This window comes from Perna viridis, chromosome 9, assembly GCF_037379345.1.
Source record: "Perna viridis isolate PV_CMFRI_1.1 ecotype Kerala chromosome 9, ASM3737934v1, whole genome shotgun sequence".
Classification (NCBI taxonomy): Eukaryota; Metazoa; Mollusca; class Bivalvia; order Mytilida; family Mytilidae; genus Perna; species Perna viridis.
This window is the reverse complement of record NC_142453.1, coordinates 41320791-41340323: the sequence shown is the minus strand read 5'-3', so window position 1 is coordinate 41340323 and position 19533 is coordinate 41320791. Positions and strand designations below refer to the sequence as shown.

The 19533-nt window shown below is 31.6% G+C and overlaps 1 protein-coding gene across 5 annotated transcripts; it reads right to left on the bottom strand.

Annotated features, from left to right (window-relative positions):
• Positions 1-1026: 1026 nt before the first annotated feature.
• LOC148608556 (uncharacterized) lies at positions 1027-10087 on the bottom strand. 5 transcript variants are annotated; one of them, XM_088545696.1, is made up of 11 exons: positions 10000-10036; positions 8510-8536; positions 7865-7890; positions 6276-6372; positions 4287-4325; positions 3614-3670; positions 2932-2964; positions 2677-2712; positions 1955-1990; positions 1713-1745; positions 1027-1117 (listed from the first exon to the last, which is right to left on the bottom strand). In XM_088545696.1, the coding sequence occupies exons 1-11, from the start codon at positions 10019-10021 to the stop codon at positions 1080-1082; spliced, it is 444 nt and encodes a 147-aa protein (XP_088401822.1). In that variant the 5' UTR covers positions 10022-10036; the 3' UTR covers positions 1027-1079. The 5 variants fall into 5 exon arrangements, with proteins under 5 accessions (XP_088401822.1, XP_088401823.1, XP_088401824.1 ...); XM_088545697.1 differs by having other exon boundaries at positions 3614-3652; XM_088545698.1 differs by lacking the exon at positions 1713-1745 and having other exon boundaries at positions 10000-10053.
• Positions 10088-19533: the final 9446 nt, after the last annotated feature.

Here is a 19533-nt window from a genome sequence, read left to right as displayed (position 1 = left end):
AATGCCAAACACGAGACTAAAGAGCGCAAGTTGTTTTCAGGCAAGCAATTCCTTGTAGAATTAATTGCACTTTGGAACTGCAACCAAAGTATACAAAATACAAATAAGGATACTTAGGCCCTCAAGATTGTATTGTGAAATACATTTTCACTGGAGTTCTTAATCTCGAGGGTCTAAGTATCCTCAGCTATCAGCATGGGTACGCAGCGACTGGAATCAGTTATGATTTGTAAATCTGTCTTCAGTAATGGCAAACATAATCATTGTTCAAGCGAAAATGAATGGTTCGGAAAAAGATTTTAAAGTTGCTAACAAAACAACACAATTATGCACAAAAATAAAAAGAGTTATCTCCCTTTTCAATGAATTCTAATGCTTTCTATGTAATAATTGTCTCTTTAACCGTTGCAGTTAATCTACACCAAACATTTAACTTTGAGAAAGAATGAATTTGTGATATGAAATAAAGAAAAAAAAAAGCAAAAACAAAAATAAATACAACAAAAAATTGTCATGTACAACCTACTGTCTGGTATAAACATGGATACCCTCTTAATTGTATTGATTTCCAAACATATTAAAATGCAATTTGAATGTCAGATTATGATACTAATTTAACTACAACAAACTCTTAAATGTTGTTTGTTTATAAGCACACACATATAGATATAGACATCAGATGGATTCAGTAATATGTGAATTTTTAGGAATAGCTTAATACAGAATCAAGCATGCAAAAGTTAATTATGTGTTACTGGAAAGAATCGATTGACCGGAAATAAAATATTGAAAAAGGGAATTCAACATCATCATGTATACTCATTCTTGTCTAAGTATACTGGTATAACTTTATATTTTTATAGGCTTATGAAATAAAACATTGTAAATTATCGTGTGTATAAATGGCTTTGCTTTTATTCAATCATTAAAGTGACTATGTGAATCCAATCAGTTGAGTTTGGTTAGGCATTCTTACCGCACAGTTAATTGACCATTGCAATGCAAGAAATATGAGACAAAATGCGCTAAAAGAAAATCTTTGCACTTGCAAGTATTTATTTAGAAAAAAAACCAAACAATTACTTTGATGTAATAGTGTCAAGTAGTCCAAAGAAACCTGCAATAAGAAATTAAAATTATTTTATGAACATTAGCGAGCACCGTGTACTACATTATATTTAACAAGTGCCTCCAGTAACATAATGTTTAGCAATTTACAGATTTCAGAAATGTTACCTTCCTCCATGTATGGCGTAAGTGTTTTGGCAAATAACCTGTGACGTTTTCAAATGCCACATACAGACGCAAATGACAGTATGTAAATCCAATAAAATGATTATTATTTCTATTTAAGAAAAGCCTTTCTTCAAATTCGATAAATGTTAAAAATTTACAACAGCGTGAACTATACAAAAAAAAGGCGCAAAGAAAATATAATACAACGGGTTTTTGTTTGTGTTACAGCCAGATAAATCCATGTCTAGTGAAGTTATCTCTTAGATGTGAAATTTAAATATTCATTGACGCATTTCTAAAACATTTCCCTACATTACTACAATTACAATGACACATTTTTGCAAACTGTTTATATGTTTTGTAAGTACACTCAGATTGGCACGAATGATAAAAAACTCATTCAAAGGCGAAGAAAAAACAACTACTTTATAATCAAACCGGTCGGACTCCAATTTAGTATTGATACACATACGTGCTTGCGAAATCTCTCTTCTTAAACCCACAGTAATCTACAATCACAAGAGAAAACAGGGTCGTTAGTTATTTTCCAAAGAAAGACAGATTGAGGCTGAATCTTAATTGCAAAATATTAAACTATACCATTGCTGTTTCGTGGCCTTACATGATTGAAATATATTATCAATAAAAACAAAAGCGCGAAATAGTACAAAAAATAACCTAAATTCCTAAAATAAAAATATCATAAAACAATACTTACATGATCCCATAATGTATCTGCAGTTTGATAAACTCGCTGTAAGAAATTGACTTGACATTAACTTGAAAACATCATGTTCAGCATTTATATTTCATAGTATATATTTTGCCAACTACATTGCCTAAAAGTGCCACTCATGAGAATCATAGAGTTTGCAAAATAAGCTGATCATATCAAACGAGCGTCATATATTTGAGTTTACAAATACTGAATATCATATCATAATCATTCGTTTTTCACAAACACATGATTATCACATGTTTCAAGCAGTAACAAAGTATAAAAATCACATGATAGTCATATCACTATCATACGTAAATTATCGTATGATCGTTGCATGAATCGATCCCCATATACTCATCATGTGTATAAAACTTGCAGATGTACGATTTGAATGACAAAACAAAACAACCAAAGAACGCTAGCTTAGCAATTGAATTACATAACACGTGGCGTACCAGTATAACAGAGTAACTTTTTATTACTCTTAACATGCAAAATATGTCTATCATTACTGATTTTAGTCTTCTTAGGCGGTTTTGTAATCATAAACTTGTCTGACAGTATACTATTTATTATTTTGTGAGTATAATACAATCATTGGAAACACATGTAAAACACGTATTTGCTGTATTTGAAGAAACTTCAGCACAAAAAGGCATAATTCTGTCGAGTGAAAAAGATTGTCATAAAAAGTTCAAAAGCATTGAACATTTACTTACGAGCTTTAATACTTGAGCAGGGCACGGCTACGGGATCTAAAAGCAAATTTATAAACCATTATAAAACATAAGAAAACACTGGTATAAAGCAATTACTGTTGCTTTGATCCCTAAATATTGGTTGTAATTGTTTATATAAAACAAAATAAAAATGTATATATAAGAATAAGAAGACATATTAGTATTAAAGTTTGTTGTCTATCATACTTGATTAAATAATGGAAATAGTTTAATTAAAATACTTGTTTTACTTACAAGGTCCACTAGGATTTGGACATAACGCTTCACCTGAAAGAGAAGCATAAAATTAGAAAAAGTAATCAAGGGAACCAAGTTTACAGCGGTAATCAAAATAATGTAATATAGGGACAAAATCCAGTCATGGAAAACAGATATTCACAACAAAGAACATAAAGTAACAAAAATCATACACACAAAGTAACAAAAGGAAATGAGCAACTCGGACTCCACCAAAAACTGGGAGAGTGGACCAGGTGCATCGGTAGTGTAAGCGTCCTCTACTTTTCTAGAAACACATACCGAGTTGCTCATAAAAAGTCATGTTCGGGGTAGACGTAAGAAGAAAGGAAAACTATGGCACGTTAAACAAATCACTTTTTATGGCACAGATGGATACACTGTAGCGATCAACGAGTTTATGATGACGACCATAAAACTTCTGTAATGATGACATTAATCATTTAGCAACATAATTTTCGAACATCTTAAAAGAAACAGTGACATTAATTAAAGCAATATGGACATAATAATATAACCATACTAAAATTCCACTTGAAAGACAGCAGCGTTTTAATTTTATTCACATTCTTCCCATGGCTTTTCTGAAAATGTTTTTTCAATAATGTGTGTAGTTCAATTTTTATTAATAAAATCAGCATTACTTTATGAAGCAAAAAATGTAAATTTATATACATACGTTTGTATGTTTTGCAAGCACATGGTACTGCCGCTGGATCTATAAGTAAATCGTTTGCTAAAATTGTAAAAATCCTAACGTACGAACATTAAAAGTCCTCTGTAGGTGTGGTGTTTTAATTCGATTCAACAAGTGATATAAATCTAAAGTTCAATACAATAATAAAGTTAATTGAGTTTGATCATAAAACATGTTTAGTAAAAAAAAGATAACATACATTTGCTGCCATTGTAATTTTGACACATTTTCATGGTTCGTGGTCAGTAACTAATTGGGGCAATATGTTCCGCTTTTTAATACTGAAATCAACGATCTTTAATTTACAAAGTATTACTTTTTAGAAGCCTTATTATCGCCAAATAAGACATATTGCCGATGTTTGTAAGCTAATATGGCATTATGCTGTTAATATTTACCTGTACTAACAAAAATTGCTTATTTAAAGCGTGTTTTCACTTTTTGAAGACCTTTCGGTAATCTCTGTATTTACTATTTAGATTGCGCTTCACCATTTCTGTTTTCCATTGATATTTTCTGTTTCGTTCGTTCAAACATTATAGTTGCTTTTTATTTCTTGACTATTGCTTTGTACCCTTAGTAGATTCTTATTCATATAAGTAATTTCTACCGTTCATAATGCTTTTTAAAATCTAAACAGAAATCCATAACTTACAATCAGATCCCGATGGACAATAACATTTTTGCGTGGAAGCTGTCAAAAAAAAAGGCAAGTGAATTGATCATATTGGATCTGTTACTACCATACATACTACATTTTCTCGTGTAAACATATCTGGAGCAAATTACATTAACATTTCACGTTGATGACCTGAATTTCACTTATCTGGCGCGAAATATCACCCAATGAGTTACATGTATCGACACAACCCGACGACCATGGCAATAAATATTGGTTAATTCGACAAAATTATATACACTATGCAAGACATGCATATAAACAATCACTATGCATGCATGCCAGCTAGAACCAAGGGATCCAAGGTAATCAACAGAATATAATCCAGGGACAAAAACCAGAAACGGAAAACAGACATACACAACAAAGAACATGAAATCATACACACAAAGTAACAAAAGCAAATGAGCAACACGGACTGGGAACACGGACCAGGTGCACTGATAGGGTAAGCGTCCTCTACTTTTCTAGAAACACCCGTCGAGTTGCTCATAAAGAGACAAGTCCGGAGTAGACGGAAGAAGAAAGGAAAACTTTGACACGATGAACAAATAAGTTAAGTGCAGATAGATACATCGAAATGATTCACGAATTCATGATGGCGACAACAAAAAATCTGTAGTGATGACTTCAATCTTGTAGGAACATGGCCCTGTTCCAGAAGCTTTACTGTAAGAAGTGTAGGGTGTTAAAAAAAAGTATGCGTAGTTACGGCAAGCTCTGGCATAACGTATGAGTTGTGATATGAAAACTTATTACGCATGTGCTGAAGGGATGTTGCCACAGATTTAAGGAAAAATGACAATTCTGAATGAAAAGTCATCACGTTTGTGGTAAGTTTGGTCAATAGCTTCCTTCTAGGTCAAGATATAAGGCTGACGTTACGGTGTCTGCAGTATCATCTATCTTAAGTTCTTTGGGGTAGATGCGATTTATCAAGTCCGCGAAAACTAGGATTGTACACGATAGTACGTCATCTATATTGTGGTGACTGGGATTAAAGGATCTTGCTAAAAGACCTTCTTTCTTTCGGATCAGATCAGCTATAAAGTAAGCCTCATAAGAGTGTACGAAAAGGTCAGCAAGTAGAGGAGCACAATTTGTTCCCAATGGAATGCCGACCTTCTGTAAAAAAAATGCGTCCACGACACTGGACAAATATGTAATCGATCAAAAATTCAAGTATTTTGAAAACATCTTTTTCTGTACATTTGGAAGATGGTTTGGAATTGTTTTTACAAAGTATGAGGAATCTCTACCAAGAGCTATTTAATTACATCTTTTTTGGTGAAACAACGATCTATAATATTCTTGAGTCGGGATTTTAACCGAGTATGAGGAATAAATGTATGAGTATCTTGAAAAATCATAGGTTTCAATGCTATTATATGCAAATAATAATCTTGAATTGAAGGTCTCCAAACGATCTTCCGAATTTTTCAGGATCCACATTGAATTAATACCACTACGGGAGTAACCATAGTTTGGCAAGACTGGAGACCCCTTTGATAGAAGTACAGAGTAGAAGTTAGAAGTTTTATAAGAGGCTTGATGGTACGTTTGCAGATTCAGGTATGTAACGTTGTTTGTATGGATTATTTTGGAGTTTAGTAATCTAGTGCATAGACGGTAAATCACAATCATCATTTTTGTTAGAGAGACAAAAAGAGGATAGCACAGATTTATGGGTATCTACTATCTGTTCTTTTGAGAGTGTAGTGGCAGTTTAGGTCTCATAATGCTATTAATTTCTACGTCTACCCTGATAATAAACATTGGATATAATACGTTTTGCAGACAAGAACAATGTTGTTTTGGGCTTTGTCTGCCGGAACAACATTTGTTCTACGTCAAAGGCGGATCAATGTTTCAGTTATGTAAGAAACAAGCTACTCTCCGTTAATGCAAGGTCGACGTATGATTAAATCATTAATTTTAACTGGTTTTGGTAACATAACAGTTTACCTATTCCTCTAAGAACAGAAACTGGTATTACTTTCTTGCACTTAAACCGACATTCGACTTTTACTGATTGGAAACTCATTCCTCTGTCGACTTTTACCTTATAGATAAAACTATTTTGATAAGTGACGTCAAAAACATCGAATTTAACAGAACCTTCTGGTTCATCTAAACTCATGTATATGCGCGTCCTAGATCTTATCTTAGGACGAATCTTAATTTTGTATACACAATGGCTACTGCAATTTGTTGATTAAGCCTGATTGTATTTTTCATATTATAGTCATTCATTGTTATCTTATTTAAATGTGGTTTAGTCTTTACATAATTTTGTTTTATTTATTTATTTATTTGTTTGTTTGCGCTTTTGTGTTAATTCCTGGTCGGTTTTGTTTGCTTTGCCTTTAGTTATTATCATATTTATTCTGGTAAACGGTTACACTTTACAAATTTTCCGATCTCAAGAATGCTGTCGTTTTATTCAACTTTTTCCCATATATTTAATTATTGTTAAACCAAATGACTAGCATGACTGAAATGCAGAAAAATCTTCTGGTGGCATTGTGATTGGTTCATTGCATTTTTCATCCTTTACTCTGAATTTGATGTAATATGTTTCTTAATCAACTGTATTTATCGTCATGCTGACACCAACAAAAGCGTAAATTACATTTCCGTACTAAAGCCCATATGATTGGTTTCCATAGCATTGGAATACTACCAAAATACTACAGACTACATGTAATCACTGTTGTTAATGTACTGAGAAGAGTCAGTTTATCTCGGTTAATTCTTCAGTTTGTTTGATCACGAACTGTTCCATAAGTAGGAAGAATTGCCTTTTTATCTTTTGCATTGAAATTAAAAATGGCATAACATTCATTCTCCAGAAAAAAAAATATGGGAATTAATTTTGTTTTGTCATGATAAAAAAAATATTTATTGCAGAAACATTCAAATACGACTTTTACCTTGTTTAAGTTTCTGTAGTTTTTAAAATAGAGTGTGTACCTGAAATACTACTGCGTTATCAGTAATGAATCTCAATGTCTGAAGGTTTCGTCATGCCTGGTAAGATGTAAGAGGGCGTCGTAAAAACTTTGACCTTGATATATGTATGTTTTCCATGTCTGAAGTATAGGTCCTAATGTCATCTTTACTTTGATTGCATACTTAACCTAATCTGCTAAGGAGTTGGTTTGTCTCAAATTAGCAAATTAAAAGCACACATAGTGACTAATGTCCTCCTTGGTATAGTTATTGATAATAAATTACTGTCTAATGTGGGGTAAAATATGAAAATGTTTATCAGTACAAATTGCATATTACTATTATTTTAGTTGTAGCTTCTGGTATAAACTATTTCAGGTATATTTTTTTCATTTTTATATTCTATATTTAGTTTATGTTTTTCTTTTATTGTACTTTGCTGTTGTCAAAATCAATTTCTGTTTCTGTTTAATAAGTTGTTATATCTTTGTGTGTGAGGACCGCAGGGACGATTAGCTTGTAAACAAATTGTGTAACTCTTACAAAATAAAGTTTTAATTTTCATTATTATTATTATTATTATTATTATTATTATTACATACATGCACATGATAACCAAACCTGTTATCTAAAAAAGATTGAGAACAATTTAAAAAAAAATCACATTTTCTATAAAAAAAATGATGACTCTACCAAAAATGCATGCTGTTACATCATGGCGACCATAAACTGAGCACTACAGCTAAGAGATTTCGTGAAAATAACATTCTTGAGATGTTCCCCAGTGATAGTTGTTAGAAAAATTGGATACCGGATAGGATTCGGTAATAAGGAGGAACAGTTAACAGTGAAGTTCCGTAGAACGAACTTGATAATTTGACAGTTATCGGGGTCAAAAATAGAAAATGAGTCAGAATTATTTTTCTGCTTCCTTCAATATCCATGGAAAATTTTGGGAAATGTACTTTATCCGCTCATTATCCGCTGTTCCACTGGCTGATCTGGAACATAACCTGCCATGGACAAAATATAGCCTCGGATGCATTCATGAAACGTAAGCAAGTATAGATTTTCTTAAATAGAAAGGGTAATCATTTTTGGATACTTTACAATACTGTCAGTTGCGTCACTTTGGTGTAAATTTGTTTATGTCACAGATTATCTTTAAATTATTACTGCCATCCGCATAGAAATTCCATTTCCATAGGCAATGCACAAGCCTAAAGCATACTTCGGAGCAAACTTACCAGAAATTACTGCTAATAAACATCCAACTGTAAAAAAATGATTGAAAATATACTTTGAACATTCAGTTCATTCGTATGTATATAGCCGTGCATTGATGAAATTATTTAGACTACGTTTTAAAACATGTTTACGTGATGAATTACAAATAATGAATAATTGACAACATCGATTCCAGCTAATGCTTAACCTCCCATTCCAATTAAAATAGTGAATTATTTCCGATAAATTACAAAAGAAACATGTAGCAAAAAATTACCACAAGTCCAAACAAAGTAGTAAACTTAGTACAGAAAATATAAACATTAAAAACATTGAATGTTTAAACTTAAACAAAAGGAAATAAATGCACGCAAGTTAAAACAAAAGTAGACACCAACTTTCAATTTCAAGGTGAAAACAACAAAACTTAAACAAAAAGCACAGACAAAAGATATGATAATCAATTATTTAATATCCGATGAATCTTGCTTCTCAGATGTCATGTTTTTTTTTCACAAGATTTGACAAAACCCTGATCCATATGAATAAGGAAACAAACCAGTTAGGAGAGGGGCACAATTTGTAACAACCGGAATGCCTATAAATTGTTGAAAATGTGTCTCACAAAAGTGACAAATACGGTGTCAAGGTGAAAATTTAGCATAGTAATCATCAGCTGTAACTCGATATAGCATCCTTGTTGAACGTACTGTGTTTTAATGTAAGATTACGCTAATTATCTTTGATTCTTTTTTATCTAGTGTTCAAAGTAATGGGCTTACATACAAAACAATGGTGTTAGGCTTTTTCCATAAAAACAGAAACATGTTTCCCATGAAAGGATGCTTTTTTTCAGCCTTTCAGTCATTGAAGGCAACATTACCGTTCTTTGATCGCTATCACCTGAAGCACATTTATCATAAATATTTTAGTGCTGTTTTTTTATTAACAAGGACTAAAAACGACGACAAAATGCTTCAAAATAAAACAAATTTTGACCTCCGACACTTTTTTGACATAAACGCAAGCTTAAAATACTTAAAGTACATTTTTGGAAGGAGCGATCACCTAGATATTTTAATTCATTCCTTGCTGCGTTTCAGTAATTTGAACTTGACTATAGAAATGTCAAAAGGTTAACAGAAGATAGCTATGGTAAACTCAAATTAACTAATGGAAAACTTCAACAAACTATCAACTTTTACTCAATAAAGTCGAAATAGCAAATAAAATAGTTTCACTAATTATGTAAATATACTATGACCCTAAATAACTGTTTGATTCCTGTTCATATATTTGATTTTTTTTTTGAAACGGCATAGTAAAAATGGATAAAAGTAAATATTTCAACCATAAATTTTCACCCTCTTGTTTGTGACAAATTTCTATATGTTTTATCTGCATCATACATATTTTATTAACTGTCTATCTGTAAGGGAAACTTAGTGAAGAAAAGGCACAGAAACGACTTTTTCAAGAAACAAATCTATGAAACAACGGAACTACTTACAGATCAGAAGAAATCCGTTCATTTCTGATAACGACTAATTCATAATGAGACCGGTACAGACAATATATGTATGCATTGGCCAGTGACGTAATAATCATTTGAACTTTATTATCAATTCTAAATGCGCAATACAAAAAATACTTGACTATAAATTAAAATCATTAACATTGAACACTAGAGATATTTTTGAAGTTAGAGATTAAAAAGCGGAAAAGTGGTTCGTTCGGCTCGGATCGTACAACTTACTTGTTAATGTTAAAATGTATTAAAGCGTACGCAAGGGAAACAAGATCACTATGAAACAATGTGACCCATTTTCATATCGACCCATCAAAAACATCCTAATAAATGTAGACGGGTAGACACAATATTCATTTTTTAAATGGAATCAATAAGATGATCAGTACTTTATATAACAGTACTAAAAAACTATACATATCATAATATAAAAAGTATAGAACCTAGTACAATGAAGAATTTTTATAATAATTTCTGAAAAAAATGATTATTCTAAAATATTTTACAAGACATCTATTTTCATTAAATCCTATTGATACCGTCAAAAGGAAATGGCCAATGGTAAAATTTGGAAATCTTCCGTATAGAATGTCCTTGATCATTAGACGTTGACGCCAATCATTCAATGTTTGCTTTAGTTTCCAGTTAACATGCTGTTAATTTAATTAGGTAAGCAAAATTAATAGTTTCATTTTTTAAAATAGTTCCAATTACAATTGTTTTCTTATTGCGGAAAAAGGATATAAGCAACGAACTCGTCAGGTAGAAAAACCTTTAAATGTCAATTCTTTACATCTAAGACCACTGTGAAATATAATATTTGTTATAATTTCACCAATAAATATTAACTGATATACATGTTTTTAGGATCGACACAATGGTCCGTTTATGGAAACTATACTTTTCAATTACAAATATTATTTCCAAACTACTACATCAATCAGCATCCGAAAGTTGTCCTCAGTTTCGCAGATGTTTCAATGTCACAGCTTTCTGCGTGAAAATCCATAACATAGTTAACATACCAACGTTTCCTAAAATAACCCGTTTTCTAACAATAAGTGGAGCAAACCTTCCAATTATAAATAGGAATATTGTGTCAAATCATACAGCGCTTAAGTTAGAAGGGTTAAAGCTGCGATACGACAATATATCAACAATAACATCTGATGCTTTGAGTAAACTGAGTTACATCAAAGAACTGGATCTATCAGGCAACAGAGGTATTTCTGCATCAAACGTCATCAATGCTGTTTTGGGATTGGGATCTAACAAATTATCAAGGTCAAAATTAAATGATTTACTTTGGAATGAAGAACCGCATGCTTTGTACTGTACACTATCGAAATTCCAAATCAAAACCTTAAGTTTGAACTGTAAAAATATACATACACTGAATTTTACTATCTATTGAATGTTACATTGCCGTGGCTGAAACATCTTGACTTTTCATATAACTGGCTGGAAAAAATAGAATCGCATTACTCTGTAAACCTAAACCACTTCCATTTAAGTTATAACTCCTTTCAACTTCAAGTAGACTTTTTTGGAGAAAGTGTGACTGGTTCTTTTTTTTTTTTTTCAAATCGTACCTATCTTAATTTGAAATCGAATAATTTACTTACATATCAAATTTTTTTACATGTTTAAACAAATTAAATACGTTGACGCTAAGTAAAAAAAAATAAATAACGATTCATTTAGCCAACTAGTTGCATTGCGGAATCTAACTATCAATGATTCTGGAGGGCGTATATTTGCCTTTTAACCTCATGCATTCCACAGTAACACACTCGAGGTTCTAGACTTTTCTAGAAACAACTTTAGTTTCGCCTAATCAAGTGACTATGGGGTTTATTTTTCCTAGATGATGTTTTCATAAACTCGTGGATCGTTATGGTGTATCCATCAGCACCATGAAAACTGAATTATTCAACGGGTCATAGTTTTCCTTTCCTCGTTTGTCTACCCCGGACTTGACTTTTTATGAGCAACTCGGCGGGTGTTTCTAGAAAAGCAGAGGACGCTTACCCTATCGGTGCACCTGGTCCTTGCTCCCAGTTTTTAGTGGAGTCCGAGTTGCTCATTTACTTTTGTTACTTTGTATGTATAATTTTAGCTACTGTATGTTCTTTGTTGTGTATGTCTGTTTTCCATGTCTGGTCTTTGTCCCTGGATTACATTCTTTTGATTACCGCTATAACCTTGGTTACCTTGATTACTCTTTTAACCATTTACCAAAACTATGGAAGCTGGATATAAGTGGAAATAGATTTTCCTTGGAGAGAAAATCCTGACAACGAATGCTTTCGTCACTACAGAATTTAAAATATTTAATAATTAGACAAAGCAATCCTCTAACACTTTCCAGTGATATTTTGTTCAAGTTACCTAAATTGCATTCAATTGACTTTTCATATAATGATATGCGGCGATGGAATGGTAAAGACGTGTTCGGACATACAACAATACGACGCATGAATTTGAGTTTTAACCATATATTGGCTTTTAAGGAAGAATACTTTCCCCTGTCATTAAGATCAAATCTGAAGAAGGTAGATCTTGCAAACAATCCTATTTCATGCTGCTGTACAAATTTGTGGTTTCGTGAATGGATTTTCAAAAATCCAAATATATTTAAGAATTACTCAGATCAATACATATGTGAACTTGAAGGAACACTTTTAAAGGATTATTTTCCTTCAGAAAACCAATGTGCAAATATCAACACACTCATTGTCATTTCCGCAATTCTGTGTATAATAAGAATTTGTTTCATCCTTTTTGCCAGCCTACTATATAAAGCTCGTTGGCATATTCGCCACACAATTTATTTTTATAGGGCGAAACCTAAAGGGTACGAGCAACTAGAACGTAATCAAAATTTTGCGTATTCAGGATTTGTAGATTATTGTGAAAAAGACGCCACATGGGTGTTGAAAAGCTTCATCAAAATGGATGATGAGTGATGTGAAAAGTGATGAGCAAAAACTCTGCATTCATCATCAAGACTTTGAAGTAGGAAAAGTCATAGTTGATAATATTGCTGAAAATATAGCACGGAATAAGAAAGTCGTACTTATTTTGTCAAGAGCGATGATAAAAAGTAAGTAGTGCTTATTTGAACTGCAATTAGCACACGAACTATTTCTAAAACACGATGATTGTGTACTAATCATTATGATGGAAAAAAATCCCTTCATATGAAATGCCAAACGCGCTTCACAATCTTCTGACAGTTTCGACATACTTATCATGGTGAAGATGATTTCTGGCAGAAAGTTAGAAATTCTTTGAATTAATTAAATTTAAATACAAATCTAGCTGTTTCAATGTATAGATAAAACATACAGCTGTACACAACACTAAATAATTAACAGTGATATTGTACAGTTGTACACAGATCATTACAGCACAATAACATTTGCTTTATTTAGATCTGAGTGCTTATTTATGTTATTTCATTTTGAATCATTTGTTTCAAACGGTTAACTGAATGATTTATATGACGCACATTATTTCTTGGAAGTACTTGTTATTTAATTATACAATAACAACTAGGCTTATAGTAGTTTAGATAAATGTACGTGTAGTGTGAAATAGAAACAATGCCTTATTAGAATTTTCTTCAGTAATGTAACTTGGAGAAACTTGGACAAAAATACTTCTTTAATATTCAAAAACTTTTCTGTTGTGAGATCTATGACAAATTTTATATAATTTATATTCAGCGCTGCATATATTTCATATATGAATATACCACGTAAAGTTTATATTTGCAAAAACTTCAAGATACAAAAGAATATTTTAAGCGTGAAATGGAAAATGGCCGATAGGTGTTTATTCTTCCATTTACTGTTTGTTTTGCTTTAGATTTACTTTGTTAATGATTCTATTAATTAGTATGAAAATATATCTTTCTAGTTATACTAAGATAAATCAACAATATTTATATAAAACGGGTATCTACGGGTGTATTAGTACAGTTAGAGGAAAAGGCACGGGGACCGGCTTCAAAATTGTGGACAAAATATATTTTGTACATAGGATAAGTCCTTCAAATTATAATAGAACAAATATCAGTTTTAAACATTACAAACTAAATTATGATTGCTTATTTATTTATCTACCACTTATACAATTGACTTCAATGTATACAAATATCATAATATTTTTTTTTCGAAAGAATCTTATTTATTTCTTCCGTTTTCATTGAACTATACAGTTTTCTTGTTACCCCCCTTTCACCATCAAACTAAAGTATGAAGTAGAAAAAAGTCAATTATATTTCGAATTAAAAGGGGAATATTTAACTTCAGTTGATTAATTAATTGTGCATATTTTTATAGATAAAGGATAAAGCTAAACATTTTACAAATTATTTGCTATTCATCTATAAAAAGTTGGTTGTTGTTCCTTCGACATATTCACCATATCCATTATCCTTATGTTGATATCTTTTATCAGACTTCCCTTCAGGTATCCAGGATGCAATTTTGTGAGAGAGGAAAAAGACCAGATGGGACGGTTTGTTTCTAGACAATTAATCATATTTATTGCAACAGGAGCCAACAAAAACAAACTTGAACATATGTTGCTAGTGAATTTCAGCACTAATGAATCAAACGGCGTTCGGGTATCATAGTTAATAAGGATATGATATTCAATACATATTTTAACATGTCATATTCCATATGTAGTTTCAAATTTTTGATCAATGTAATGTGTGCTATCTTGCATTTTATTTTAAAGATTTGCAAGGGAAACGCGTTTCGATTTTCTGAATTTCCATTTTTTTCAGGTTTGGGTTTTGTAAACATTACATGACAAATACACTTGCTAAATCGTTTTTAATGTTAATCAGGGAAGTTTTTTCCTGTGTGTCAAGGGGTCAAGTAGGGTCGTTTACATGTCCTGTTCGATTTAATAGAGTGTTATTTTAACTAATTCCACTCGGATCACTATATGACTCACTGTTGATCACCTAAAGACGGCAGTTGTAAATACAATATGGTGATTCTTTGTACATGCCATTTTCCTTCGTATGCAGACATAAACTACCTAATGCAGACTGTGGTCCTATTTTATTGCCATGAAATTCTATATTTCAAGATTCATAACCAAATCAAATTGCTTAATTTATTGAGTAAAACAGCATGAAACACAACATCGTCTATTCTACTTCTTTGTCTTCATGTTTAGAAATGCAGATACTCTAATTTCCTTACACTAATACGATATTATTCAAAACGCTCTATGTATATATTAGTAAGTTAATTAGTTTCAGAAAGAGTCTTGTACTTATTACCTCACAAACTTCTCTGAATGTTGAGATTAATTAGACTAACAAAACCGTTATACGAGATACTCATGCTATCACGAATATGCTTTAATGAATTGAAGAGGAAATGTCAGCTGCTATCATTTGGCACGGTAATGAATCATTTACATTTTTTGAATATAATTGAAACTGAAAGGCAACTGTTTAATAATAATGTTAATGTTTTGACGACTATTTTTCTAGAAAGATTAATAGAATTGGTGTAATTGAGGGTAATATTTCCTTGTAATTTCATTGTTTTAATTTATAATCTAAAAAAAAACTAATTATCGAACTGATGTCAACACTGCATTTTGTGAAGTTCATACTATAAATACTATTTTTGCACGCATGCTGTCCTTTTTGTCTGGTCTAATGTTTCAATATGAATTATATTTCATTCTTTTCATGCAAATTGTTTATGGTTCGTCTCCCTTCTCTGTTTACGAGCGTTAGCCATGTACTTCATTTGTTTTCATTCTCCGACGTTTTTGTCGATATTCAATATAATACTATACTTTGGATCTCAATACGAAAATCTTCACGTTATCACTACAGAATTTTTTCGGTCGTCAACATGAACTCGTGGATCGTAACGGTATACCCATCTGTACCATGAAAAATTATTTGTTCAACGTGTCATAGTTTTCCTTTCATCATCATGTGATCATGAATTATTAAGCAATTGCGCATTTCCATTTATGATAATTGTGCAAATAAAATGCTAAATGTCGAGTAACATCGACTCACACAACAAAACTCGTAGAAATTTGTAGAAAGGATGTCAATTGTACATGCATACCTAAACAGATTGCTCTATCTAATAAAAAAAATTCAAAGAATTCAATAAAGTCACAAAGATCAAATACAATATATTTCTTTTGCCACTATCACTAAAACAAATCTGTCTTTTGAATTTGTATTATCTCCCCATGAACTACATATAGTGCACAATCAAACTCATATTGAATTTCAACAGTACCTTTTTTACTTGACTATTCCATTAGAAAAATGATGATGAATAGTGGTTCCAATTACACCATTGGAATGGTATTAATATTGTAAAAAATATATTTTAAATACAAAAGCCATTAAATCCTTGACAATTAAGATCAGAATCAATTTGAATGGTCAATGACTTAAATGAGAAAGGACGAGACAACACTATCTAAATATAGAATGAATCAAACCAAAAATATACATAAATACAAACTGAAAATAAGGAACACAAGACATCAAATTAAAATATTAAAGAACTAGAAGTATGAATTCTAACAAAAGGGCAGCAGGTGGTCATTGTTCATAAATGGTAAGCTTATCCAAGTACCATTAGCGGCACCTCTAAAAATTGCAAACGAGAAAAATCCGGTAAAAATCTAGCTATAGTCAATAATGAGATTCTAATGAATAGATCACGCGACTGATCATCAATAAAGCCAAGAAGACGACAAATAGATGAAATGGAATCACTTACAAACACTCAATTTGGAAATCAAAATGAATATTTAATCTTTTTTTCTTCCATGATAGACTACTTACAATTAGGCTTCTAGTCCGATGAAGTTTATGTTTATGTTGCTACAAGATTAAAGTAAACAATATAAAGCTTGACAGTGTCATCATAAACTAGTTATGGCTTCAAGATTTTGGTGAATTCATAACAGCTCATTTAAGTTTTTCTTTGTATTGTAATTCAAGTTCTTTGTAGTGTAAGTTTCTTTTTCGTTTTCAAGTCGTAATCTTTGGATTATATTCTTTTGATTGTCGTTTTAAATGTGGTTCACTAAATTTCATTTTTTTTTTGTCCCGGATAAAATTAAAGATATAAAAACTTAAAACACAAATGGTACTTTTATAATTATAACAATGCTCTTGAAAGTGTGAAAAACAACTTTAATAGACATGAATTGGTATATATATATATTGATTAACAAGATGTGCACAATTGTGGCTTAACAGTCAATAAAGAATAACAACTACATGTAAATGTTTCAAGATGCGTCAGATAAGTACAGACAAATCAAGAGGACACTGGAAAATGACGCAAGTGTATATACACCATACGTGTATTATATAAGCATAGGTTTGGCATGTCTTTTTGAAATCAGAATCTAAAAATGATAACGCATATTTGCAGCGTATCTAACAGATTCCGGAAGTTTATTTTGCTTTATTTGTTGAAGTTCGAGTCGAATAGATGATATCATGATAAAAGCAATGGTCCTATTTTTCTTTCCTCTTTCGCCTGCCTGGGACGTGAAATTGTATAATCAATTTATACATTGATTATACATTTAGCTCGTGCACACAAGAAACAGAACAACGAATAACACTAATCAATATAAATAGTGATCAGTTGTTGTTTCTTTGAAGACAACCTACTATACACTATTGAAAATCGTGTTATAAATAACGCTGTGTCAGGTCAAAATGACGACAGTAGAATTTTTGAACTGATGCATTAAGTGATTCTAATCATAATAAGCCTTTTACTAAAGTGGTGAAAAGAACACTTTGATACCATACCTGTTTGGTGTAAACTTCCAGAAAAATATTAGTTGGGGCAATAAGGCACACAAATATATGAGGTATAGGGCCATGAGGAATTTGCCATGGGGCCAAGGAGATTATCTAACGGAATAAATTAGTCACATTTAGATGATGAACAATTGTTTTTATTATATATTCAATTATGGATTAATACTTTGCCTTTTCAATATTGCCCTTGCTATCAGCCCCAGATTTTGATATTGAACCCTAATATTAATCGAGGACTGATAACAAGAACAATATAAAAAAGATCGTGTATTGATCTGTTTATAACATACTTTCATAACAGTAATGCATTATTTACATTTTTGTCTTATTAAAAATAGAAAGGTCATAAAAAAAAGCAAATAAATTGTTTCTGTTGATTTCTTACGTTTTTGTTGCATTTTCTCGATGTTACTAGCTACGTAGCTCTCCATTATGATGGCAGATGATTGTATATAGGCAATATTTAGTTTCCTCTTTGTTCTTTGTCGTCGCCGATAAACAGGGGCACGTTTTGATCAGTTGCAGGGACGTTACGTTATTACTTAGTTAAGATCACTAAAGGGCAGATATTGCCCCCATGAAATGTTACTGCCCTGGGTGTAGATAAGAAACAATTAACAATGGTTAGATAACAAATTCTAAATCGGTGTTATGTCAATGAAATATGTGATTAAAATGTATGAAATAAATATTAATAATGAGTGAAGTGGTGTTGACTATAAATGAGGAATAAGGCCTTTGCGGAGTTAGAGAAAATTGATATCTTTCCCGAGGGTGTCTGAGATATCCTTGTCTTTATTTTTTCTAACGGCGTTTGATTTTTTTCGCACTTTAAGAAGTGATTTTGCGATAATTACTGATTACTGCTCTGTTTACCGAAATTCTCTTATATTTACAGGATGTTTTTAATCTGACGTCACAAACGTTGTATGTTTTATCTCAACCATGGGAGAGATATGGATATCTGACATGAAAAATGTAGGAATATGCGTGTCTCTTCAGTGAGAAAAAAGTCTAATAGGGGTAAGGGGGAAGGGAAATCGGATAATTTGGGATAGGAAGACTGAAAAATTTACATCGAAGAAGAGCAGTATACAGAAAAACAATGTTGTTTGTCAATGCTCTTCTAACCTTCTTCTTCTTCAATTGACATCCATTTTTGTTGGAGAATGAGGTGGTCCTGATTGGTTAAGAATATTCATTGAAAATATTTTTATATAAGTTGTACATTTCAAGTAATATGTTATTTAACACTTATTCATTGTAATACTATGCTTAAATAAGACTCATAAGTCTAAAGGGAAAAATAACAAATATGGTTGATCAGAAAAATACTATCATGTACAGTGATGTAGACAAAAGTTAGCGGTCTAACGTGGTTTCAAAATTACATGATTAAATATTAGCAAATTTCTAGACTTGATGATTAGACCTTGTTTAACCTTTTGGCTGTATAACAATCCTTATATGATTAAAACATAAAGCAATTAATGGGTACTCAATGATATCCTGCGATAGTTAATCGATACACATCAGTCTGATTTTCATTTCATATTTCTGATTGTTTGATTTTTAGTAAGCCCAATTTAAGTGTATATTATATGATTTGCTGGTTGAATCAATAGGAAAGTATGTTATACACGTATCTAGTCAGGCCC

Bases quoted from the DNA above. Each gene is read 5' to 3' on its own strand.
- LOC148608556 (XM_088545696.1), bottom strand. From the start codon at position 10,021: ATGAACGGATTTCTTCTGATCT. The intron at 4,326-6,275 runs GTAAACTGTTAT...TTTTTTTGACAG, and splicing joins TTCTGTTCTTAGAGGAATAG to CTTCCACGCAAAAATGTTAT. The intron at 3,671-4,286 runs GTAAGTTATGGA...TTACAATTTTAG, and splicing joins TTGTCCATCGGGATCTGATT to CAAACGATTTACTTATAGAT.